General features: G+C 47.2%; 1 protein-coding gene across 2 annotated transcripts in view; it reads right to left on the bottom strand.

The window, feature by feature from the left end:
* The window catches only part of LOC139059844 (formylglycine-generating enzyme), a 148,698-nt gene that overhangs the window by 62,052 nt on the left and 58,904 nt on the right, over window positions 1–27,742 (bottom strand). For both annotated transcript variants that reach the window (XM_070538280.1, XM_070538279.1), the window contains exon 4: window positions 8,044–8,126. In XM_070538280.1, the coding sequence (XP_070394381.1) occupies window positions 8,044–8,126 (83 nt within the window). The remainder of the gene's footprint in view (window positions 1–8,043; window positions 8,127–27,742) is intronic.

Here is a 27,742-nt window from a genome sequence, read left to right as displayed (position 1 = left end):
CATGCTTTTTACAAGCTTCGCACCCTGCAATGAAGTCTTTTAATTCAGCATTCATTCCTGGCCAAAAGACACATTCACGAGCTCGTTGTAGACAGCTCTCAATACCAAGATGTGATGAGTGGAAAGTTGCTTTGATCTCACCTTGCATAGACATTAGGACGATTAGGTGTAAGCCTTTAGGATGAGGTTGTCTTCAACTGTAAGCTCGTCTCTGTATGTGAAGCATACACATCTTGGGGTAGTTGATACTTATTTTGTGGCCAACTTGACAAGATGATTGCTTTTAACCTTTGAAGTGATTCATCACTCTTAGTCACAGACTGAATCTTCTCCAGGGTTTCTTTTCTCAGAGGAAGGTAGTGTAAGACAAGTTCTCGTTCACTGCTTTCGTTGGGAAGGAATGCACAAAATATTGTATCAGCCAAAAGTAATTCTTTGCCTGGTCTGTGCTCAATGACAATGTTGTATTTTTGCGTCTGAAGAATCATGCCTTGTAGTGGGGTCTTTGAACTTGGTCTTGCACGGCAGCTTTCTTGTGCCGTGGGATGGATCGCTCTTGGAACGATTCCTCATGGCTTTCTGAGGTGGCAAGTGAGCCCCAAACACCGGAGACCAATGAGAGCGGCCCCTTCAGTGATGTGTGTGCGGGAAACTGATTTCATGCAGACCTGCCCCACTCAATTCATAGCCATATGTGGTACCAGCCGGCGTGCTCATTTTGTACTATCGTCTGCTTGAGTCAGCTCTCGCTCGTGCTTGTTTTGGTCTCATTCACACTTGTTTTGATTGTCATGGTTTGCGATTGTTTTTTACAATGATGAGTCTAAACCGACACGTCCTGATGGAAAGGTTTATCGGAGACAGTGCTCCATATCCGATTCTGTAGGAGAAAGACCTCGAATACACCCCATACCTTATTCTCCTTTTCTTTCGAACGCGGCGATGCTGCAACAGAAGGGACTGCACCAACATGATCATGATTAGTGACAATGACGTTGTCATCTTCATAAGACATAACTCATGCCAAGGACGAAGAACGTAAACAGAGCGTCGTTCTGTCAGCAGAAGAAGGAAAGAGCATGTAACGTCTCGCACCTAGAAGCAGAGTGAAAAAGAGAAAGTGAGATTTTCATGCTGTCACATGACTGCCTCGCTGCCAGTTGGTGTGGCCACTATGCTGCAGCTGCGTTTTGCTGGAAGCGGCATGCTGCGCATGTTTTTCCGCTAGTGTTTATGTGCCTTTACGGTTTTATTTATACCTTTTTTTTTCCAGGCTCACCAATGTTTGTTCTAATTGCAGTTTAATGCTGACAGGCACTCTGCAATTTGTTATTGCTTTTGGAAGAGTATCTGGCTTAGTCACAAAGTGTACTTTTCCCGAGAGTGTTCCCAGAGTGTCTCTAAAAAACCTGCATATTTTTTCACAATGTGATGAGTGAAACTTTCTTCTGGAATTGCATCGATTCCAGCCAAAAGGTTGTAGTCTATCGTTACCAGACCCATTTTCTCGGCTGTCGTTCTCCCAATCAGTGAAGTGAGGTCATATTTAACCACTAAAAATTCTACAGAATGTCTGTCTACTTGTGGTTGTAACTTTTGTTGCGCCTTGCCTGAATAGTGAACCTTGCTTCCATTCCACGTTCATAGTGTTGTTGTGCATGGCTGTATTGCCGTAGCTTGACCTGTCCAGCTGGGATGACATTAATAGCTGGATTGCTGTCCATCTGAAATTTTACTTGTGTTCTGTTCACTCTTAGAAACATGTGGACTGAGCTTAGTTTGTGACTTTGAACTGCCAATATGGTTTCATCCCCACTATATACTTCCAGGCCAGCAACTACCTTGCTGCTTTTACAAACTGCTGCAAAGTGATTTTGTTTTTTTACACTTGCTGCACGTCTGTTTCCAAGCTGGGCATGCTTCTCTTCTGCGCACGTGGCTAACACCGCAATACCTGCATTTTAGTACATTAGAATGTTGTATCTTTCCTACTGCGCTTTTCGAGTTGGCATTGGTGCTATGGACGAATTTCTTTACTGCGTGCACAGTCCCGCTGCTTGATGGAGTACCCTCTTTAAATGCTTTCATTTGAATTTTCCTTGCCTTGTGTGCTTGACACACTTTTTCAATTTTCTCTAGGGTTGGACCTTCTAGCTTGAGAATGTCTGCATGGGAATTATCATCATAGATGCCACAGACGATCTGGTCATGGATCATTTCTTCTCTTTCGTTTTCAAATACAGAATCGCGTGTTTTGAGCTCGAAACCTGTTACAAAGCTGTCGAACTACTCTTCCTTCCATTGCATGCGAGTTTGGAAGAGGTATCACGAGCACAGCTCATTGTGCTTCAGTAAGAAATGTGCATAGAGGAGGCTGATGAGATAACAATAGTTTTTTTTTTTAATGCGAGGATAAATGCCTCAGGGCATACAAGGGTATGGGATGGGGGTGAATAAGGATGATTAAATGAATGAAAAAAGATTTGCTGACTTAATGAAGTCCAAGAGGGATCGATAATGCGGTCCCTGCGTCCAAGCAGTGCAGTGGCTCAGATTATGCGGCGAGAGTCCCGCTGCTGCGAGGTGCCGGAGCCTCGTCGGTTTTAGTGCAGGGCAAACCCACAGCAGGTGGTGGATGTCGGCTTCAACATTTCGCGACTTGCAGAGTGGACACTCAGGACGAGGATAAAGCGGGCGGAAGTGCGGCCACTTCCTAGTCACGGCAGGAGTGAGGGCTACCCCGACCCGGATCCTCCGCAGCGCAACCTCCTCGGCACGGGTAAGACCGCGGGGGAGGTTTACCGCACACGGAGGTATGAGAGCACGTGTGCGGCGCCGGAGGTGCTCCTTTCTTGTTAAAAGGAGGGTGGCATCATCTAGGTGAAAGAGTTGAGGCAGTGACGATGGAGAGGTCGCTAGCAGGTCGCAGAATCCGCACGGCTTTGGAAGCCTAGAAGGTCGCGTGGGATCCACTCGACAGATATTGGCTGCGGTATGCGTGCCGCCAGAAGATGGATCTGTTGGCATATGTCAGGGCTGCGACTGACGCGTCGCAGAAGCCGCGTCGCCTGGAGGGCATCAGTGCGGATGACGATGCGGGCCGTGGGGACCATGGGAAAGGTGGCCACAGAGCACAACGCTTTTCGGACAGCAAGGAGCTCAGCACAAAAGGAGGAAGGAGGTTCTTGGACTTGAAACCGGGTCGTCTTATTAAGGGCAGGTGCGCATGGGCAATAAATTGCAGTGGTTGTTTCACAGCCCTTAATGCTTGCATCAACGTAAAGGACGATGGAGCCAAGCGGCAGGTGGGCATCTTGAGCTACAATTCGGTCACGAAGTGACGCCGCCGCGTGAGTTGATGTCGGGCGATGTATATCAGTTGGCTTGTTATCACTCAGCTGTACAAAACTCCAGGGAGGAAGAACTGGCGATGGTGGTGGTAGAAGCGAGTTCGAGAAAGTGTAAGCCCTGAGAGCACACGGTGCGTGTGAAAGGCTGGTCTTAAGCTTGCGAGCATCACGTCGCTGCTGCACCAGCTCATCTAGTGTGTTGAGCTGTGCATTTTCTTGGAGAGCCACGATCGGGGTGATGCGGGGAAGGCAAGTGATGACCCTCATTGCCTCGCGATTAACAGCCTCAAGGCGATCCCATTGTGCCCTCGTCAAATGCTGGAATTGGGCTTGATAAATAAAGCGTGGTTGCACTACCGCCTTCACTAATTGTCGCACAACATATGAGCAGGCGCCGCCCATTTTAGGAGCAATGCGCCTAATCAGACCCAACGTTTGAATTGCCTGCTTTTTAGCGCTGGAGGGCCAAGCAGTTCCGGTTCCCGACTCGTGTACCATCAGACCCAGAATTTTTATAGTTGAACATTGTTGAAGAGGGGTTCCGGATAGATGAAGACGAATGGGTGTTGCAGAGAGTTTACGCCGGCCCCAGCGATTGGCGACTGACATGTAAGCAGATTTGCTGACGGAAAGCCTAAGGCCTACCGAAGAGGCGTAAGTCGCCGTGATATCTAAAGCTGATTGCGGGGCAGCGGCTTGAGTCTGCAGGTCGTAATGAGTGCTCCATACTGTGATGTCATCAGCGTACAACAAGAACTTTATGTCGGGTACATCGTGCAAGCGCCATGCAAGCGGGATGAAAGCAATATTGAATAATGTGGGTGATAATACAGATCCCTGGGGTACGCCACGAAGAGGGACAAATGAGCCGACGGCGTCACCACTGAGGCGAATTGCAAAATGTCGGTCTTCAAGGAAAGATTTGACAAAATTCTGTACTCTAGGAGGCAAATGCAGCATGTCAATTGAAGCCAAGATGGCAGCATGACTGATGTTATCATACGCCTTTTCGACGTCCATAGCGAGGACAGTACGGACACTGTGGCTACGAGTTGACAATAAGACTGAGGATGCCAAGACAGCCAGCCCATCTTCAGTACCTATGGATGGACGGAAGCCGATTTGAGCAGGGTGGTAGAAACCGTGGTACTCTAGCCACCACGACATTCGTGTGGCTAGCATTGTCTCAGCAAGCTTGCACAACGTTGACGTTAGGGAAATGGGTCGGAAGTTGCCAAGGTCAGTCGGCGGCTTGCTTGGTTTCGGAATCGGGATCACAATAGCTGACTTCCAGCCTGAAGGGACAACGCCATCTAGCCATACCTTGTTAATGGTGTCGAGGAGTTGAGGCAGCACAGCGGAACTCAGGTTCTTGTAGGCCTCATAAGTAATAGAGTCTGGACCTGGTGCTGTCTTGCGACTGGTACCATCTATCGCTGCAAGCAACTCAGGCATGGTGAAAGAGCTTGCAATCCCCTCGGAGTCTGCTGTAGATGGTAACCTGTCGACATGTGTCGGAATGCCTGCCAAGGGAGCACCATTGGCTGTTGGAGGCAACACGTCCTACTGCGGGAAAAACTTCCGGGCTGCTTCTCTGGCAAAATGATCTGGCGACAAGCCAGCAGCGAAGCAGGCTGTGGCTGCCGCGTCTGGACGGCGGCCACCGTGTTCTATGGCACGAAAGGTCCGCCAGAGAGAAGCATTCGATGTCTTGGATGAAAACCGCTCACACCACGTATGCCAGTGTCTCCGCGAGAGGTCGCGTTCATATCTGCGGGCCTTAGCAGTAAGGAAATTCAGTCTTGTACGTGCTTGTGCAGAAGTGCGGTCTCGGGATGCTGCCAGTTCAGCTTGTCTGCAAGCAGCCCACAAGTTGAGCAGGCCGATATCCGGTGCCGGTCGATCGACGTCTACCCAGCTGATGGTTGTAGCTTCATTGAGCGCGCTTTGTATGCGGTCAACAAGTAGTGGTGACGAGTCCACAGAGGTATCTTGGAGAACGGTGCGAAATTTGTCCCAGTTGACCACAGAACACTTGCGGTGCAATCGGCGGGCCTGCGACGGATGAAGGCCGATGATGATAGGGTTAAATTCTGGTTTGGTCTTTCCTTATTTGGTTCCCCGAAGTCCAAAGTGTTGGGGAGATATCAAGCAGTGAAGAACCACCGATGGTCAAAAGAAGTGCTACTTGCCAGTCAGATGGTGTTTTCGCTGTGTTAGTTGCTTGGAGGTACAGCGTAAAGCTCTGCTTGAAAGCGTGCCATTGTTCTGCAGTGTTTCCTCTGGAGTCGAATTTCACAGGTGCAGGAATCTTCTTCATTGCTGGTGTGCTGATGTTAGAAGTAGTTCACTGCTAACACCACATTTCGTTATCTCTTGTATAGTGGACGATAGAACACTGGACTTCTGCTAATGGGGGTTAGCTGGGTTTATTAAAGGAGTATTGACACAAAGTTTTGAAGTTGAATTAACTTGTGAGATCAATTTATGTGAACACACACACATCGTCTACAAAATATCAATGGCAAACATAGCTTAGAACATATTTAAAATCCATTCTAAACTATGTGCGTGCAGCAAACTGCAAAGCGCAGCACTTCACAACATTGACATCAAGCGCATAGGTTTACAAACAACCAAGAAAATGCTACGTCACAAGTTAGCCCTGCCGTCGGGGCAGGTCCGGTGAGCAAGTTGCTCCAATCGCCCTGGTGCTCTTTTCTTTACAGCGAAGCTGAGGGGTACTTGGCCCACTATTGTGTCTGCGCATAGAAAAAAAGTACCATTATCAGCATTGCCTCCAGCGTCATTTTTTTCCGCAGCTGGCTCGTTTGTGCCCCTTGGCACTACTGCGCAAATGCGCTTGTGCCACCACTGCTTCTGTGTTTGCCGTCATCATTAATTAATTAAGAAACACAAGGATGTAATCAATAATTGAAAAATACTTTGATGAACCATCGGGATTCACCCAGTAATAAACGCTGGGGCTGCATGTTTCAGCTTCGCTGGTTATAAGCATCTGTACGGAGTGCTTGCGTTGGCAGTTTTTTTTTCTCCCTGGTTGCGACGTTGACTTCTTCCACCGCTGAAGGCGGCATAAAAATGGGCTAAAATTTGTTTCTGACACGAAATAACTCATAGAGTAAAGTGACCTCGGAAGTGTACATGTTATAGAACGATGTGCGAAACAGCACATCGTTGGCGCGATCTCCTCTTAGGCGATGTCAGCAGTGGATGCTACGCAGGATCCAAGGAAGAAAAACAAGTACTACATTCTGCCAGACTAAGCACGTGAAGAAGCATGTGGAATGCGCTAGTTCAGTGGTTTACCAAATCCCACTGGATTGTGGGAAAGTGTACAGTGGGCAAATCGCGCGCTTGTGTCTCGTCCTTGATACTTTGTGGTTGCATGTGTTTACGCTGTTGCAATTTTTATGTCAAATCGGGCGCTGTCTAAACAACAAATTATGGGAGCACAAATACATGTGCCAGCTCCTGACAGTGCCTAGCAACTTGACTGCGCACTGCAAAACAGTGCAAATGCCCTCCACCACTAGAAAGCGCCATAGGCATTGGCACATCAAAAGCAAAAACTTAGCGAGAAATATGGGAAGCACTTGCATTAGCAAAAGAAAAAGTGAAGTACGTAAGCACTCCATCCGTCATGCTAATCAAAACTGAGATCGAGTTTTCCAGGGCAAACGGGTGCAAGTGAACAATGTTTTTCTGGCTCACCAAATCATCACATGTTGTCACATTGTCATATCTTTCTATATCTCCCCCCCTCCCCCCCCACATCACCTTGTATAAAAGCTTGTTCTTTAACAGTATTACACAAGTTGGTAGTCTGCACCATGTACGTGCACATTTTGTTTCTTGTTTGTCCATTAGTTCCGTCAGTGTAACACTAAGTGCAATACAATCATGACAGTCATTCCAACTTTGTCATCAGACCCTTGTCATGCCATCATCATCACACAGTCATCATGCATTCATTGTCACACCAATGCCTTGATGCCGTCGTAGTCATTCCATTGTCTCCTCTCCAGTTTTGTCATCCGACTCTCATCATGCTATCGTCATCATACCATCACGTCGTCATTGTCACGCTGTCATTTTCCCATCGTCATGACTTCAGTAAAATCATGTCGTCATAATCATACCGCCTTTGTCGTTTCATCAACTTTAGTCCTTCTTTGTCATTCTATCATAATCATGCTGTCGTCATTCAATTGTGATTATGCCACCATTGCCACACTGTCATTATCAGAAAGTCAGTATCATGCATCCGTTGTCAGAATATTTGTCATCGACGCGAGAAACCCATTGACCGACTGCCTAACCGTCCCACACCAAACACTGGGGAGACAGTTGCTTTAAAATAATTATAGCATTCATAGTCTGAAATGTTAGCTTTGTGTGATGTTTTATGAAATCAAGAGTCTGGCAAAATCTCGGCTGCTCAGGAAGAATCACGGTGAAAAACAAAACAGATGTCGACCCAGGTGAAAATTGATATTCTGGCCCCTACACGGGAGTCTTGTTCACAACAAAGCTGGATTACATGCACATAGCTTTATTGTGAACAAGGATACTATGTTGGGGCCAAAATGCCAAGCCTTATCAATCATTTTTCACCTTGGTTGGCACCTGTTTTCTTTTTCTACTTGCATGGTGTCTGTGCTATACACACCGATCATGAATGTGGCTGTCTGGCCCTTCAGGGTGTCTCCAGTCAGCTCCTTTGACAGGCAGCCACCATGGAGCAGCAGCCACCTGGAATAAGGCAGTGCAAAGGTCTCAGCACAATAAGAGCACCACTGCTAAGGCCGTCAGTTTATAGTGGCTTCTCTGCCCATCATGTTCTCAATAAGCCATATCTAGAGACACTGCACTGACAAAGAAAAAGTATTTGGGTGGTCTTGAGATCCCATGTCTAAGATCTAATGCCCGCTGACAGTGCTATGGCATCTTTAGGCACAAATTAATTTTGTCTCTCAAAGATTTCGTTTTGCCATATTTATTGCACTTGCAGTATCATTTTAAAGTCCTATTTGCCATCAGAAGCAATTATTTCAGTGAGTTTTGTTGTATCCGCAAATGTGAATATCACAAATGATTCAGTCGCTATTAAGGTCGCTACAATAAATTAATCTGTAGAACACTCAGCTGTGTGAGAAATTTGTCTGACACACATATATCATCATCATCAGCAGCATATGTTTATGCACGCTGCAGGGTGAAGACCTTTCCCAGTGATCTCCAATTACCCCTGTTTAGCATCAGCTGACCACATCCTGTGACGGCTAATTTCCTAATTTCATCACACCACCTAATTCCTTGTTATCCTCAACTGCGCTTCCATTTATTTTGCACTAATTCTGTAATGCCAGAATCACACTGGGCACTTTCTGTTGTGGGTGTGTCACAAATATAGACCCAAGGGCGGATGCTCGGCACCTTCGATCCTCAACAAACAAGTGTCGTCCCTTTATTCAATGGTAACTATATACAGGGAATCCAGCACTCAGTGGGAGCCATGGACTGGTGACAAATAACTAAACAGTGGCGATTTCAAGACATAGGTCTTGAAATGAAAAAAAAAAGATCACAAAAGAGTATATTTTTGGAAAAGTGCATTATTGCTATGTTTATACATTCAAGAATTTCTCCACAAAAGCTAGAAGATAAATTGAATAGGAAAATAATAAAAAATCATGCTCATATAGGCCAGGGTAGCTGCGAAATTAACTAAAATTGGCCAAAAATGTTCTAACTTTGTACCATTGCCATTTGCAAACATGGTGGCCTGTGACCGCCATTTTAGGCTTGTTTGGAAGTAGTTTTCTTTGTGCACATTTTATGCCAGTTCAGAATGGTGTTTGTGAGGGTAAACCATGGAGAAAGGAAAAATAGGAGGGAGCGTACCACAACACGATTGAAGCCAAACCATACGGACCAACATGTGATCGCACGTCAAAGTGGGCAGTTAGTTTTAGTGTTCCTGCTCTACAGGCAGAGCCACGGCAGGGCAGCTGAACAAGTGCACAGAGAATAGAAACTACTGGCATAGCTATTGGCATGGAGGCACGAAAAGTAAGGACGGAGCATTACATCATGCAGCCAGCCTTGGCAAGTGAATGCTCCGTGAAGCCACAGTGTGGCCCAACACGTGACCTCATGTGTCGACATCACAGAGCAAGAATTGAGACTTACTAAGACGCTTGGTTTCTGTAGCGATGCCAGTAGATTTTATTCAGTGTGCACTTGTTCAGCAGCCCTGCCGTGGCTCTGCCTGCAGAGCAGGAACACCAACTGCACACTTTAACATGTGATCATCACCAGGCCTCCCTGGTGAAATCACGTTGTGGTATGCTCCCTCCTATACTTTCCCTTCCTCCATGGGGAAACCTACACTATCGTGTCATTTCTGAAGCATGTGCCCATGCTGCTGGTTGGCGTGCATACCCCCGCACACCTTGCTCCTATTGGTCTGGCACTGTTTGGCATGTGCTGGCCTGCCCTTGCTTTTCGGTGCATTTGCTTCTCTATCACTGTGGTTTTATTGCACTGCCGTTTACATTTGTTCAGCCATTTGCTTCTTGACGTTTGATAAGGTGCTCGAATGGCTGGAGAAGATAGTCGTCTCAAGGTTACTACGCGTCAAGCGTTTGGCAAGCTGTGAAAGCAGCCATGGAATGCGCGATGGAAGGCAGCTAGGCCTTTCATGCCCCCGGAGTTACGGTCTGCCTGGAGATTCTGCTGGATAGGGCTCCGAGCTGCAATGCGGAAAACATAGTGTCAACACTTTGTCCCCCCCACACCTCGTGTGTTGGCACAGATTGTGCAGACATTGTTTTCTTCACGACTGAAGGAAGTAGCGAGCGTACAGTGACCCCCGGTAACATGAAAATGTGCCTGGCGTTGCTGTCTGCAATGGAGTGAAAGTTCGAGCTGCTGGGCTCCGGCACGAAAGAGATATCAACAACAGCGGAACTGAGTTTGCAATCATAGATTTATCTGTGAAACAAGAGTTTCTTGGACTCATGCTGTCTCCCAGATGCAGCAAGAAAGTGATGATGCTTTCAAAGGATCCTGCGAAGGAATATGGGCTCTGAGCAAGGTTCTGACTGGCATAGTAGAAGTTGCAGGGTACTTTCTACATCGCGAAGTGCTTTTTACGTTTTAAAGTTAGACAGGATTTTTTTTTACAACTACTGCTCTAGGAGGGCACATGTAACCGACAAATGGAGGCCTCAGGTGAGCACCTGAGATTGTAATAACGCTGCAACTAAATGTACGTCAAATGAGTAGTGCTGGGTTTAGTGTCACAGGATGGGGGCGCCACACTGCCCCACTTTTTCTCCTGGATTGGATTGGCATGGTTTGCTACGTGCTTGCACTCGTGTTTCCGAGCACAGATTGCACTGTGCTTTCGACTAGAGTGTACTAGAATACCCTTGACTGGGACGTGCGGTCAGAGTAGTGCGTGCTTTGCAGTGAGGCACACTACGATGAAACATTCTGTGGCAATGCTGTGATCAAAATGGATTGGGCCGCATCAAGGTCGTGCCGTTGGAAATTGCTGGTAATTTTGCTCTGCAAGGCCGTTTGTACTGCTTCATGCACTGCTGTTTATGATCAGATTGCTCAAATGGCGTTTCTAATTGCATAAGACATGTATTCATGTCTTAAGAATAAATTCCTTTCTGTGTTTTTACGTTGCGTAATGACTGCGCCTGCATTGCAGCCACAGTGTTGGCTTTCATTCTGCTATGTTATGGTAGTTTTTTGTTTGTTTTTTTGCTCTTTGTTTGCCATGCGACATAACGTCACAATGCAGGCACGTTTGGTGGAGATACTGCAACAGTGACTTGTAAAATGTGTCGTCCATAGTCCATCATTCATAGTTTTCAGCTGGATTGCTGTTCAATTTTACACTCTTCAGCACACTTTCACGCATTGTCTTTGTCGCAGGGCATGTCCAAAGTAGGTGGCGGGCATCCACTGCAGATGCAGGAGCAGAGAGCACTTAGGACACTGGACAATGCGCTCGTGTGGTTGACCCCAAGCCCAAGTGATGGCTGATGTAAGGACCACCCTGGCCTGAAGTCTCTGGAGAGAGACTTCCTCCACCGGAGAAAGTTTGTGGGGAAGGGAGCAGACATGCGTGGGGGGGATAAGGGCACGCGTGTCATGCTGGAGGATAGATTTTTCGGCAATGAAAACAGAGCGGGGGTCAGAGGGATGCTAAAAGATGCTAAAAGAAGCTAAATTTAGAAGAAATTATAATTCAAGAAATTTTCATTTAGGACACAATATTTCATTGATGTGCTTTTATTAGTACTATTAATTTGACCGAAATTAGGCACTATACAGAATTATGGTTCAACTTGTGCTGAAAAGCTGCAATGCCGCAGTTTTGGCTGAGACAATTGGAAGCCTGAATTCAAAATCACAACACATACTTTGCCAATAAAGCAAAGAGAAACGCTGTACGAGACTTGTGAATTCTGCTATCTTTCCCTGCTGGTAGCGTCGATAAGGTCCACATAATTTTCAAACTGTACCATAGTCTAAGGATGCATAACTCAAACATTAGCAGCTATGATCATTTGTTATGGTAATACACTATAATCACAGTGATGAACTGCGAATAAAGGAAGAAATTTATACGTACTATTTTCGCACTTACCTACAAAATTTTCACCTAGCGCCAACTGCATGACTTCAACAAAAGTTATGAATTGGAAAGTTTATCTGAATGTGGCGGGCCATAACATTTTACCTCGGGAACAAACGTGTTAGACTATTTTGCCGAGGGATACCTAGGTGTTTCATAATGCATCTCAATCATCCCGAACCACTCCCCGAGGCATGGTCGAGACTGCGAGACATGCTGTTGTTCCCTACTTTTGCTGGGCTAGTATGTGCATAGCATCGATGGCGAAAGCATGTGTCAGCCAAGCATGAGAAGAGCCGCCTGCGCGGCTGAAGAGGAGAGGAGGCCTTGGTCGTGGGGCACTAAAATTCCTCCGTGAAGCTTCTACTCAGTCGACCTTGCAGGTGGCATGATTACAGTAGCACAATAGAGGAATTTTTCCCTTTCCCTTTTTCCTCGAGTGATGCAATGTACTGAAATGGAGTTGTATTACTGAAACGTTTATAGTGATGGAGATGACTCGACAGATAATTTGCATTGTAAGTCGCGCTAGAGGATCGCTGAGCGTACTCGACAATCAAATAAACATTCACCCTTATGTGTTTGTCCCTCTTATATCAGCTTCCCTTTGCCCTGTCTTTGTATGCCGAATTTCTGTCACAGCCACAGATAATTGACGATCAGGCATTGATGAACACATTCCAGTACCTCTGTTCGTACTCCACAGAGGGTAAGTAAAGCTGTAACATTTACTGGGTTCCATGGAAATAATGAGATAATGAATGTGCTGCCATGATGAGGAAAGGCGCATGCAGCAGCACTCAACGTAAGATGAGAGGCTAGAGAACAAAATTCACCCATTCAAGTCACATAGCATCAACAATTTGCCTAGTAGTTTTTATTTGTTGAGCATGCGTAGTGATTAACCATGGGAGAACCTAGTGTAGGCAGCCTTGCATATTGCCGCCAGCATTGCGAGAAGAAACAGACGATCGACATATCTTAACTGCGTTTCAAAGAGCCGCCACACCGCGAGCGACAAGCAAAGCACCACAAGGCAACGCTGGGCCGGTGCTGACAGACCGGCGGCTCGTGCGCGAGGATCGGATGATTGGCACGCGACAGGAGGCGACGAAGAGGAGAACGACGTTCGAAGAAGAAGAGCTCAAGGGACGTTTTTTGTTGTTGTTGTGTATTCAGTCAGTTTTTGTTGACGGGCACAGGTTCGCACAGAATAAATTAGTTTTCGTAGAAACGGTTGTCGCAACCGTTGGTTACATATCTGGTGGAGGTGCTGGGTATGATTCCAAGCCCCACACGCGTCAGGGAAGGTAGCCCAGATCCCCTAAGTTTGGAGCCAACGGAATTGACACCTGTGCACCAACACACGAGCCGCCGCATACGAGGTGAGGCCCCCGAGTTTGGTCCTCTCGCCGATTCACCAAGGGCAGCGGCGGCAGTCAGCCTAGGTACCAGTGCGATGGCTACTCAACTAACTCCTCCTCACGTCGTCGTTGACTCACCCCGGATGCCAGAATCCTTTCAAGGAGACACATTCGAGGATGCCGAGGACTGGCTCGAAAACTTCCAGCGTGTCACCAGGTGTAATGGCTGGGACGAGACAAAGAAACTCCAATATGTGTACTTCGCGCTGGAGGAATTTGCACGCACGTGGTTTCAAAACCACAAAGCGTTATTAACATCGTGGAATGACTTCCGACGAGAGCTGCTTGCTACGTACCCGAGCACGGACCGCAGAGAGTGGGCAGAAGCCGCTCTTCAGGCGAGGAACCAGCGAAACAACGAAAATGTGACTATGTACATTGAAGACATGACCCACCTCTTCCGCCGAGCCGACCCAAACATGGCTGAGGACAAGAAATTGCGGCACCTAATGCGTGGTGTGAAACAGAAACTCTTTGCCGGCCTGGTTCGTAATCCGCACCGCACTGTAGCCGAATTTCGATCAGAGGCAACGACGATAGAGAAGACGCTGCAGCAGCGTGCGAGGCAGTACAACAGAGATGTAAGCCTCGCATCATTTGACGTTGGGTCAGGAGCCCTCCCCAACAACATGGACATCCTACACGAAATGGTGAGGTCCGTCGTAAGGGAAGAGCTGCAGAAACTGCAGCTGGCCCAAAGCCCTCCTACGGTGTCCTCACTTGCTGATGTCATATGTGAAGAAGTCCGGCAAGTAATTTGTGATCCAGAGCCTCAGGTACGGCCCCGCGCACAGCCAGGGCGTCAGCCACGAATATCGTACGCCCAAGCTTTACGTCAGGACCTAGGACGCACTGACTTTGGACAAATGGCCGCATTACCCCAGGTACTTCCTCGCAATTGGCCGCCCATGCCAGAAGGAAGTCCACGTAAAAGCGATGTATGGCGCACTGCAGACCGGTGTCCCCTCTGCTACCACTGTGGAGAGGCTGGTCACCTATACCGGGAATGCCAGCATCGCCGAGTAGGACTGCGTGGCTTCTCTGTGAATGCGCCTTGCCCTCGAAACGGTGAGCGGCCCTATGAAATTGAAGCTTTTTTATCTACGTGCCAAACTATTCGGAATCCCCAGCAACATGAACCTCGATCGGCAGCGCCTATGCGTCATAGGTCGCCCAGTCCGCGACCCTCTTCCATTTCACCGAGGCGTCGCTCACAAAGTCCGCAACGGGAAAACTAGAGCCAGCGACCTGTGGAGGCAAGGCCGCTGACGCCCGGAACACCGAAGGCCCTTTATCGCCAATCCGACAAGACGATGGCAGTGACGAAACGACAAACAAGTGCAGCGATGACACCGTTACTTCCGAGTTGTGCGTCATCATCGATGACTTTGAAGTGACTGCGTTGATAGACACTGGTGCGGACTATTCAGTTATTAGCAGTGTACTCGCCAGAAAATTGAAAAAGGTATTGACCCATTGGACCGTATCTCCAATACGCAAAGTGGGGGGACACTTAGTCGACCCTGTAGGAATGTGCCCCGCAAGAATCGGAATTAGAGGCTTTACATATGTCAGCAGCTTTATTGTTTTCCCTGAGTGTTTCCGTGATCTGATACTGGGCATGGACTTTTTGCAAACGAATGGCGCAATTATCGACTTGCAAGAATCAAGCGTGTTGTTTTCCACAGAAAATGCTGTTACCATTTTTGATACAGAAGAGCCACATATTCCCTCTCTCCGTATTGTGGATGAACACATGACGGTGCCGGCACGGTGCAGTGTGACTGTCGTTGTAAGGAGTGACTATGAGGGACTTGCAGACGGAAATATCGGGCTGCTACTGGAAAAGCAAATATGCGTGGCAAGAGCCCTAATTCACCTGCGTAATGGTTGTGCAGACGTCCTATTGACTAACTTTGGCAATGAGGCACAACACGTGGTGAAGGGAACAGCCTTAGCATCTCTTCATGACTATGCACAACTTGCGGATGTGTCAACCCTCGATGCAGCATCAACAGCTTCTGTCACTTTAGACAGTATCCTTACCTCTATCGACATTGACCGAAAGCTGTCATCACTACAAAGAGATAAGATTGTGAACTTGGTAAAAGAGTTTGCAGATTGCTTTTCGACTTCATTGAAAATCCGTCGTACTCCCGTCGCAAAACACAGCATTGCGGTCGAAGAACCTGCAAGACCAGTACGCCAACACCCATACCGAGTGGCTCCCAAAGAAAGAGAAGCGATAAGAAGTCAAGTACAGGAAATGCTCAAGGACGATGTAATATAGCCATCCAATAGCCCGTGGGCATCTCCGGTAGTCCTGGTCAAAAAGAAGGATAACACTCTACGATTTTGTGTTCATTACAGGAAACCCAACCTCGTCACGAAGCGGGATGTTTATCCACTCCCACGCATTGACGACACCTTGGACAAACTACACAATGCTTACTTCTTCTCCTCTTCGGATCTCAAAAGCGGATACTGGCAGATAGAAGTGGACGAGCAAGATCGCGAAAAAATGGCATTTGTGACACCGGATAGTCTATACGAGTTCAAGGTGCTTCCATTTGGTTTGTGTTCTGCACCCGCCACATTCCAGCAGATGATGGACACTGTTCTCTCCGGAGTGAAATGGCAGTCGTGCCTCGTCTACCTTGGTGATGTGGTGGTCTTCTCCACTACATTCGAGCAGCACGTGCAGCGGCTGAGAGTAGTTCTGGATGCTATTCTTTCGGCGGGATTGACCATGAAACCAGAAAAATGCCACTTCGGCTTTCGCAAGCTCCGCTTTCTCGGACACATTATCAGTGCTGAAGGCCTGCGCCACGATCCTGAGAAGACCACTGAAGTAGAAATGTTCCCGAAGCCACGAGACAAAAAAGCCATTAGACGTTTCCTGGACTGTGTGCCTACTGTAGGCGTTTCGTAGAAAACTTTTCTAAAATTGCCGAACCACTCACGCGACTGAGAAATGTACCATTTGTGTGGGAGAAAGAACAAGAAGACGCCTTCTCTGAGCTACGATGGCCTATACTTGCCCATTTTCATGAAAATGCTGAAACGGACATCCACACCGACGCGAGTAACGTTGGTCTCGGTGCCATACATATTCATTGGCAGAATGGAGAAGAAAAAGTTATTGCATACGCAAGCCGTGCCTTATCAAAAGCTGAGACAAATTACTCAGCTACAAAAAAGGAATGCCTGGTGGTTATATGGGCCATCAGTAAGTTCCGTGCATCATAGTTCGAGACCGTTTCGAGCCATCAGCGACAATCATTCATAGTGCTGGCTGGCGAGCCTCCAGGACCCTTCTGGAAGACTCGCTAGATGGAGTTTGCGTCTACAGGAGTGTGACATCATGGTCGTTTACAAGTCCGGTCTCAAGCACAATGATGCTGATTGCTTATCACGCGCACCAATCGAAGCTACGTCGCCTGAATACGAACAAGATTTCCCATTTTTTGGGGCTGTGAATACGACGGAAATGGCTCATCATCAGCGTACTGATGCGGAATTACTCCTGCTCATCGAGTACCTGGAGGGTCGACAAGTGAAAGTGCCTCAAGTTTTCGCCCGCGGATCGTGTTCATATGTCCTCCGGAACAACGTCCTCTACAAACGCAACTTCGAGCACAGTGTTGAGACGTTTCTACTTCTCGTACCATCATCTTTGCAAGCTGAGATCTTAGAAGCTTGCTATGATGACCCTGCAGCTGGCCACTTAGGCATTAGTAGGACTCTGGCGAGAATCCGCCAGAAATATTACTGGCCGAAGTTGATGAATTGAGTGCAGCACTATGTCAAATTGTGCCGACATTGTCAAAGACGCAAAGCACCGCCACTCAAACCAGCAGGTTTTCTGCAACCGATACAGCCACCAGCAACGCCATTTGAACAAATAGGAATGGATTTACTTGGACCATTTCCCGTTCCAACCTCAGGAAAGCGCTGGATTGTGGTAGCAACCGATTATCTGACCCGGTATGCTGAGACCTCTTCTCTTACAAAAGGAACCGCCATTGAAGTGGCTAAGTTTTTTGTCACACACATAGTGTTACGACATGGCACACCTAAGGTACTCATAACAGACAAAGGAACAGCTTTTGTGACCCGTTTGATGCAGTCTGTTATGAAACTAACACATACTGCTCATAGAAAAACCACAGTGTACCATCCGCAAACAAGCGGCCTGACTGAACGGCTCAATAGAACGCTCGCTGACATGATCTCAAGGTACGTGGACGTCGAGCATTGGACATGGGGCAGTATTGTACCATATGCCACCTTTGCGTATAATACTGCAGTACAAAAGGCAACACATTTCAGGCCATTTGAACTTGTCTGCGGTCGGACAGTAACAACATTACTAGATGTGATGTTACCTGTAAACAACAGCACCGACGACGACCATAACGTTAGTGAGTACATAGAAAGGGCAGAAGCACAGCAGTTAGCAAGGCACCATATCGTACAACAGCAATACGTCGACGCGAACCAGTACAACCTAGGGCGACGCGAGGTACAGTACAACCCTGGAGACAAAGTGTGGGTATGGACGCCTATCCGTACGCCCGGTCTTTCGGAGAAATTACTGCGCCGTTACCTTGGCCCCTACAGAGTACTTCGCCGGTTAAGTCCCTTAAATTACGAGGTAACTCCTGAAGGTCAAGTCTGCTCCACACGAAGCAGGACTCGCCCAGAGGTCGTACACGTAGTACGACTGAAACCATACCATGAAAGGCATTAACAGAAGTTGCACAAACGATCAAGCCTAGCACCGGCCATCATCTGACCGCTCTCCTTTCAAAGTAGTTGGCCTCTCTAGGCATTTTCTCCACATCGGGGCGATGCTTCTTCGGAGGGGGCTAATGCCGCCAGCATTGCGAGAAGAAACAGACGATCGACACATCCTAACTGCGTTTCAAAGAGCCGCCACACCGCGAGTGTCAAACAAAGCACCACAAGGCAACGCTGGGCCGGTGCTGACAGACCGGCGGCTCGTGCGCGAGGATCAGATGATTGGCACGCGACAGGAGGCGACGAAGAGGAGAACGACATTCAAAGAAGAAGAGCTCGAGGGACGTTTTTTGTTGTTGTGCATTCAGTCGGTTTTTGTTGACGGGCACAGGTTCGCCAAGAATAAGTTAGTTTTCATAGAAATGGTTGTCGTAACTGTTGGTTACAATATATTGTGCCGAGTTTGTTCAAGCCACGGGAAACCGCAAGGAAAGTGCTTCACGAAAAAGGAAGAGAGCCATCGCCGTAACTCGCCGAACGCAGGCTGCAACTGCGTTTTCACACCACTCAAGATAAGACCCTTTTTATTACTGAGGTTTGTAAATACCATAGTAGCAGACAGTCGATGAGTCAAAGGAAAGCAGAAAGAAAAAAAAAAAAGAAAGCTTGCTCTGTCTGTGTTGGAGTTGTTGGTCTGCTTTTTAGTATTTCTAAACTCTTGCCTGTTTGGTTAAAGGTGTCAATGCATAATTAACTGTTTTTCCTCAAAACTGTCATATTGTAATCTTGTATGGGGTACACCCGCCGTGGTTGCTCAGTGGCTATGGTGTTGGGCTGCTGAGCACGAGGTCGCGGGATCGAATCCCGGCCACGGCGGCCGCATTTCGATCGGGGCGAAATGCGAAAACACCCGTGTGCTTAGATTTAGGTGCACGTTAAAGAACCCCAGGTGGTCAAAATTTCCGGAGTCCTCCACTACGGCGTGCCTCATAATCAGAAAGTGGTTTTGGCACGTAAAACCCCAAATATTATTATTATGTATGGGGTACGACTATGTCTTCAATCTTCAAGTTACCATAAACTACTACTGCTACAAAAAAGAGCCTTGCGTGCTATTGAGGGCTATTACGGTGCACCACAGAAATTATACACACAACCCTTGTTTGTTGAACATCGCATACTACAAGCTGACCAAGTGTATCATCTATGGCTGTTGCAATACATTTATCGAAACCGTTTGTACTCTGTTACTGACAGTACTATAAATTACAACCTTCGTGAGGTAAAACTACGAGTTCTGTGAACGCACACGAATTATGGTAGACAAAAGCTCAATTTTCACATACCCAACGCCCTCAACAAATTTCCCTTTACTGATTATTTCTTTTTATCTGAAGATGTGTTCACGAAAAACACAAAACAATGTTTGATTGAAGGCGAAATTCAAACGTATAACAATGTAATCCACCGTTTGTTTATACATATGTTTCTCTCTATCTATCTTTGTTGCGGACAAGTACTGTAGCCGCATTTTCCGTGTCTTAATTCACCAGTTATGTATGCATTGTATTTGTACGTGTATGACATTGAGTGCTTGCACATGTTTGTCTTTTTCCCTAATTTAAGTTTCACTGTGCGTATTGTAGCGTTGTTTTGACATATTTGTCGCACCTTCTATGTATATTCTTTTTGGCCTTTATATTATTACTGCCAACTCTATGGGTACCGGAGCCTCATCAGGCCTTACCGCCATTTGTCTAAGTCCCCTCTTTTCCTTGAAAAGAAGAATAAACTTCACTTCACTCTTTGGTTTACATGTCTTGCAAGTAACACGAGAAAGATGATGACTGATTCAAGAGATTGGTGTGCAAATTTTTTGCCTTGCATATGACTACTTGTTTGTATGTGTTATTTTGTGCCGTCAGATTTATTGACAATGTCGTATATATTTAGACAAGAAATGCATGCATATGAAGTTATTTATTTGAAAAGGTTCCCCCACCTGCTGCCTGACCAGCCAACAAGCACAATATGCTTAGGCAGGTCAGAATTTATGTATATATATATGCTGTACAGACAAATAAACTTTGAAACGTAATCGTGATGAAGGAAGGTAAAAAAATTACATAAAATAAGCCTGTAATTCTGTCTATGACCAGCTCATCCATGCAAGCAGGTTTTTAGCATGCATGGTAAGGTAATGTGTTTTGATGGGCTATGAGGTACCCCTTATTTTCTCGTTATTTTGGGCTTTGTATCAATGCGTAGGCAGTTTGCATCAGCCAACAGATGTACATCGGCTATGGCAGCGCTGTTGAAACCACATATGTGAGTTTTGTGCTAGCGCATAGACTGCACATGGCAGCAGGGGGAATAAATGAATTTTGTCAATTGTTGGTTGAATTATCCAAATGCATGATGAAGTAAAACGAATACCGTTTAAATTTTTCAGGAAGGAAGGATTGCAGGAGAGCAGTAGTGAGCAACAGCAAAGTACAGCCTGCGTTCTGTCTTTGGAAGATGGATGTACTACCACAGAGGACGGTACAACGGTAGAATACTGGGATGGTTTTGGCATTGATGAAGAGCCTCTGCTGAACGAGAGTCTTCTATCAAGATACGCGTCAACTCAGCTAGAGGAGCCGAGCATCTCCAGGAGAATTGTGTCACTGTGTCATTTTGTAGATGCTGTTTGTAGTCTCGATAACCACACGCACCCCAATTTGACCGGTCGCTTTGTATTTGTGAAGGAACGCAAAGTGGGGCTGTGGTCAGAGCTTAGGTTTGCCTGCAATGAATGCGGGAAAATCAAGAAGTTGATGAATGACCCCGTCGCAGAAGCAACGTCCCTCACCGGCAAAGCAATATTAGGGATCAACAATGCTGCCATGTGGGCTTTCAGGAGCACTGGATCTGGTCACTCACAGTTCGAGGAAGTGATGTCAATCATGGAAGTTCCTGCTATGAGCAAAGGTGCTTTTCTGTGTCGAGAGGAGTTTCTCGGAAAAGTAAAGTTGTTCACAAACACACTTTTCCGTTTTTATGCAACAGTGGAGGACTAAGGGTGTATTCTTTAAAATAGAATTAAGGCGAGGTTGCAGCTGTGCTAAGCAAGTCATCTTGAAGAGAAATATGACACAGTGCATATCCCCTATTCCATTTATCATTCAGTCTAAATGTTTCCAATGTAATATCAGAATTGCCACTATGGCAGCAAACCTGCAGTTTATATATGCTCATCTACAGCATGCAGGGGTTGTGTCACAAAGTTTAACACTTGCAATGTGAAATGTTTTGAATTTGTAGTCTGATGCAATCTTTATTTTGTTGCAGTGCTGGAAAGCCAACCTTCTGGGCCAGATAATAAAAGCTGCAAAAGGAAGAGAAAAAGTTTGCAGAAACAGCGTGGTTTTTTTTAGAAGGTGGCATAACCCCCCCATCACTGCGATTATCGATGGCGATTTGTCACACTGCAGTCACAGACACTGGTATTCTGCCAATTCTGGTGTCGCTGTTGTTATACGAAAGGAGAGAGAGCAATAAATGAAATGCGAAAGGCAGGGACGGTAACCAGAAGATATACATCCAGTTTACTACCCTGCACTGGGGGAAAGACGTAAGGTGAGACAGAAAGATAAAGAAGAAAGGCACACACATAGAAAGACAGGGAGATAACGAAAACAAACACCAACTATCATGAGCCAAGAAAGAAAGAAAGCCAAGAAGAAGAAAAAGCGGAAGCTTTTGTTCCCGAAGGACTAGTCAGTAAGACGAGCAACTATTTACAGGTTATGCTTACAACAGCAGTTGCAGTGCTGACTGGTTAGATTCACAGCGTGAGCCCAGTTTGTTCTTCCTGTTCTTTTCTTGAGTGATGGCGCCCACGCGCCTCGTTTAAACAAGCAAATATCACACGCGTGTAGCATAATCTCCTGGCAGCAGAAGCGGCGTCCCGGAGCATCTAAATGTCATCACTGGGAGGGTGATACTGCTTCAGTCGTGTAATGTGCACAATATCACTGGACTGGGAAGCAGATGGGGCATCAGGGGCGGTCTCGTAGGTAACGAGAGTCACGGCACAAAGCACTTGGTATGGGCCTGTGTAACGAGACAGCAGTTTTTCTGAAAGTTCGACCTGACATGATGGAGACCATAGAAGCACCAAAGAACCAGGCGGGAAGTGCATGTCTCGGTGTTGCTGGTCGTAAAAACGCATTTGACTGTCTTGGGATTTCAGAAGGCGGTCACGGGCAATTTCCCTTGCATGGGCACAGCGGGCGATGGCATCAAGTGCATATTCATTGGTCGGTGCCGCGTGAACAGGGAGGGTTGTGTCGAGGAGCAGCGCTGGTTCTCGGCCGAACAGAAGGAAAAATGGGGAATAACTGGCTGTGTCGTGGCGCGAGGAATTATAAGCAAATGTCACAAACTGTAGAGTGAGGTCCCAGTTAGTGTGGTCTAAAGAGACATTTCGCGAGCATGTCTGTGAGAGTGTGATTGAGAGGCTCCATGAGGCCATTTGTTTGCGGATGGTATGACGTGGATAGCTTGTGCCTCATGGCACAGGACTGCAGGATGTCCGCGAACGTCCGGTCACGGTCAGTGAGAAGTTGTCGCGGAGCTCCATGTAATAAAATCACGTCACATAGAACAAAATCGGCGACATCTGTGGCGCAGCTTGTAGGAAGCACTTGAGTGATGGCGCAGTGCGTGGCCTAAACCGTGGCCACAGCGATCCACCTGTTCCCTGAGGTAGAAAAAGGAAAAGGGTCAAGTAAGTCCAAACCAAACTGAAAGAATGGTTCCGCAGAAATGTAGAGTGGTTGAAGGTACCCAGCAGGGAGCGTCGATGGTGTCTTGCATGGCTGGCACTTCTCACACGCAGCTACGTAACTTCGAACGGAGCGAGCAAGCCCTGACCAAAAGAAGCGTCGGCGGCTCCGTTCGTAGGTACGTGACACACCTAGGTGGTCGGCAGTGGGGAGGTTGTGAAGTTCGTGGCGAACAGCCGAGTGAAGGTGTTTAGGGATCACAAGGAGTAATGCGGGCCGTCAGGGTGAACATTCTGGCGGTAGAGTACGCCATCTTCAAGTGTGAATAAGCGAAGGGAACTGTCGGCGAGTGACGATTGCAGGCGGTCAATGATGACACGTGAGGACGGGTATCGGCGCTGCTCGTCGGCGACATGGAGCAGTGGAGAAACAGAGAGAACACAGGCGTCGGTGTCAGTATCAGACGTAGAGGTCGCGTCTTCGACTGGGTAGCGAGAGGCAATCTGCATCCTGGTGTTGGCGTCCGGACTTGTAAGTCACTGTGTAGGGATATTCTTGTAGTCGGAGAGCCCAACGACCGAGCCGGCCAGTAGGATCCTTGAGCGACGAAAGCCAACAGAGTGCATGATGGTCTGTGATTACTGAGAAGGGCTTTAAATATAAATATGGGCGCAACTTTGAAACAGCCCAGACGAGAGAAAGACATTCGCGCTCGGTAATGGAACAGTTGCGCTCTGCAGTTGTCAGGAGCCGGCTAGCATAGGCTATAACGCAGTTGTGTCCATGTTGGCATGGCGATAAGACGGCGCTGATCTCATAACCACTGGCATCGGTTCGGACCTCTGTAGGTGCGGATGGGTCAAAGTGGGCCAAGACCGGTTAATTGGTGAGAATCGTGATAAGGCGTGAAAATGCGGCAGCCTGAGGGGAACCCCATGTAAAATGCACGTCTTTCTTCAGAAGTTCAGTGAGTGGTCGAGTGACTGCTGAGAAATCTTTCACGAACCATCGTAAATAAGAACAGAGCCCCACAATACTCCGGATGCCTTTGACAGACTGAGGTACAGGAAAAGCCGTTACCACTCGAACCTTCTCCGGGTCGGTTTGTATTCCGGAAGCATCGATGAGATGGCCTAGCACTGTAATCTGTTGGCGCCCTAATGGGCACTTTGATGAGTTTAATTGGAGCCCAGCCTTGTGAAAGACGTCAACGATAGCTGCGACACGCTGAAGGTGCGTCTCAAATGTAGGAAAGAATACAAGGACGTTGTCGAGGTAACAAAGACAAGTTGACCATTTGAAACCTTGAAGCAGAGAGTCAATCATCCGTTCGAACATGGCGGCAGCATTGCATAAACCGAGCAACATAACCTTGAATTGGTAGAGGCCATCTGGAGTGACGAAAGCAGTCTTTTCTTGGTCTTGCTCATCGACGAAAATCTGCCAATAACCAGATGGAAGGTCGAGGGACGAAAAGTATTTGGCACCGTGAAGACAATCAAGAGTGTCGTTGATTCGTGGTAAAGGGTAAACGTCCTTTTTAGTAATTCGGTTTAGGTGGCGGTAATCAATGCAGAAACGCCACGTGCCATCTTTCTTTTTGACGAGCACGACCGGCGACGCCCAAGGACTCAACAAGGGTTCAACGATGCCTCTGGCGAGCATCTTGTTGAATTCCTGCTGAATAACTTGCCGCTTTGCCGTGGACATGCGATACAATCAGCGGTGAATGCGAACAGCACCACCAGTGTTTATCCAATGCTCAACAAGGGACATCTGACCAAGTGGTCGATTGTCAGTGTGAAATATGTTGTGGTAAGAAAGCAAAAGGCGATATAGGGTGGCTGCTTGGTCAGGTGCGAGGTCCGGAGCGACCATGGGACGTAATGGGCCGTCGAGGTTCAAGGCATCCTGCGGGTAATCAGGAGGATCTGGAGATGCACTGGCTACAAAAGCAGTGACGTGGTCGTCTGTCACTGACTGGAGCGTGGCCACTGCTATGCCTTCAGGTAACACTTGCTTTGTCAGGCCAAAATTAATAACGGGGAAACACATCCGATTAGCGGCAAGGGTTACGATGGAGTGTGGAACAGAGATGTTGTGCGCCAGGAGGACATCACGAATAGGTGCAACGACATAGTCGCCATCAGGCACGGTTGCTGTTGAGGCCAATTCGATGAAGGTTAGGGCTTTTGGAGGTAAGCGAACAAACGCTGTAGTGCAGAGGGTGTTCGGTTGTTCGGGGCGAATGTCTGAAAGAAGAGGAAGCTCTAGGCGCAGCGTACCGGTGGCACAGTCGATGAGGGCAGAATGCGTCATCAGAAAGTCGAGCCCGAAGATTAGGCCATGAGGGCAACTGGTCAGCACGGTGAAGAGGGCTGGAACTTGGTGGTCAGCAATTCCTATGCGAGCAGTGCACATACCCCTGACGGCAACAGTGGCACCATTGGCGACGCGTACGGCTCGTGTGATGGCAGGTGTAAGAACTTTTTTTGAGGCGATGACATAGGTTGGTGCTCATTATGGACACTTGGGCGCCAGTATCAATTAATGCCATCAACGGAAAACTATCTATGTCTACTTCAATTAGGTTCGTGTTGGTGAGGAGCATCAATGGAGGATTTGGACAGGACGAACGTGATGTAGCACTACCTCCAAGAGCCGTGTGGCCTAGTTTTCCATCCGTCGGTTTGGCGAGGAAAAGCGGCAAGGCTGGGGTGACCGGGAGCGACTAGGGAGCGACTAGTGACGGGAGAAACTAGTATCCTTACGGCCTCAGCCGTAAGGATACGTTTCCGGATGCCGTACGTCAGATTCCGAGAAATATGGACCGACGGCTGCATAGGACACCCCGTCGTGTGTTTTCGATGCGTCCGTGTAGAACTCCGTAAAGGAGTGTTTGTACTGGAGTTCCCGGAAATGCATTTGGATTTCAATCTCTGGAGCGTGTTTTGTAACTTGCATGAAAGATATATCACATTGTATCAGCTGCCACTCCCAAGGAGGTAGCAGCTTGGCTGGATGCATTAGGCGAAGCTCGAGAAGTGGGACATGCATTTCATGACTAAGCTCCCTCACACGCAGCGAGAAAAGCTGTCTTATGGAGGGACGATTACGAAACAGTGTAGCATATCTCATATCGTTCATGGTATTAAAACACGGATGTTGAGGATTAGGGTGGACTTTCAGAAAATATGTTTGACTGATGTATGTTCTCTGCAGATGAAGTGACCACTCATTTGATTCTACATATAAACTTTGTATGGGACTTGTTCTGAAAGCGCCAGTAGCCAGTCGGATTCCTAGATGGTGGACTGGGTGGTGGACATCTATAGCGCGCTCGGGGAGGAAGAGTGATAAATTACGGCACCATAGTCTAATCGTGATCGAATGAGGCTTTTATAGAGATTCATTAAACACTTCCTGTCACTACCCCATGTAGTCTGGGATAGACTTCTTTCTTTAAGATGTTTAATGTGGGGAACGAAAGTGGAGTCTGTAGTCAAGTATAACACCTAAGAATTCGTGCTCTTTGTTTATAAGTATCTGTTGTCCACACAGTTCTAAGCAGAGATCTGGGATCAGTCCTCTCTTTCTTGTAAAACGAACACAAGAGCTTTTGTTAGGATTGATCTTAAATCCATTCTTGTCTGCTCACATTGAGACTTTGTTCAGGCCATGCTGTACCTGTCTCGCACACTGTGAGGTTACAGGATTTGAAAGCTATTTGTATGTCGTTCACGGAGACAGAATAAAAGATGGCTGGTGGTAATGAAGCGGGAAGCGTGTTCATCTTCACGATTAAGAGCGTGCAGCTGAGCACGCCTCCTTGGGGAACACCCGTTTCTAGCGTAAAAGGACGTGAAAGTACATTGCCGACTTTTACCTGGAAGGTACGATTGGACAGATAGCTTTCTATTAGGTTTAGCATATTCCCATGGATGCCCATTTCTGACAAGTCTCTTAAGAATCCGTAACGCCATGTTGTATCGTACATCTTCTCCATATCGAGGAATACGGATAAGAAAAACTATTTGCGGAAAAATGCGTCCCGGATATTTGCTTCTACACGTACAGGATGGTCAGTTTTGGAGCGCCCTTCTCTGAAACCGCACTGATAAGGATCAAGCATTTTGCTCAGTTCAAGGAAATGAATGAGTCGCCGATTATACATTTTTTCAAATACTTTACAAAGGCAACTTGTCAGGGCTATCAGGCGGTAACTTGCCACTGAGGAAGGATCTTTGCCTTGTTTCAAAACAGGGATCACAATGGCTTCTTTCCATGCGGTTGGAAGGTATCCTGCAGCCCAAATGGTGTTGAAAATTGTAAGTAGTGTAACTTGGGTGTATTTGTGTAAGTTTTTGATCATTTCATACATGATTCTGTCAGATCCCGGTGCAGAGCTCTTGCATGCGCTCAAGGCAGCTCTCAACTCGGCAATACTAAAAGGACAGTTGTATGGTTCATTCTGTCGACATTTTCTTATGAGTGGCTTACATTGTTCTATTTGTTTATATTTCAGAAAGGATTGCGAGTAATAGTTGGGACTTGACACGCTCTCAAAATGCTCCCCAAGTGAGTCTGCCTGATCTTGCAGTGTTCCGCCCTGTGTATTTACCAGAGGGAGTGAATATGTTTGTCGCCCTCTAATTCTATTTACCCTGTTCCAGACTTTTGCCTCATCTGTAAATGAGTTAATACTCGTTAAAAACTTCTGCCAACTTTCTCTTCTGGCCTGTCGGCGGGTTCTCCTGCCTTGGGACTTTA

The sequence above is a fragment of the Dermacentor albipictus genome, chromosome 5 (assembly GCF_038994185.2).
Source record: "Dermacentor albipictus isolate Rhodes 1998 colony chromosome 5, USDA_Dalb.pri_finalv2, whole genome shotgun sequence".
Classification (NCBI taxonomy): Eukaryota; Metazoa; Arthropoda; class Arachnida; order Ixodida; family Ixodidae; genus Dermacentor; species Dermacentor albipictus.
This window is presented reverse-complemented; position numbering and strand designations above follow the sequence as displayed.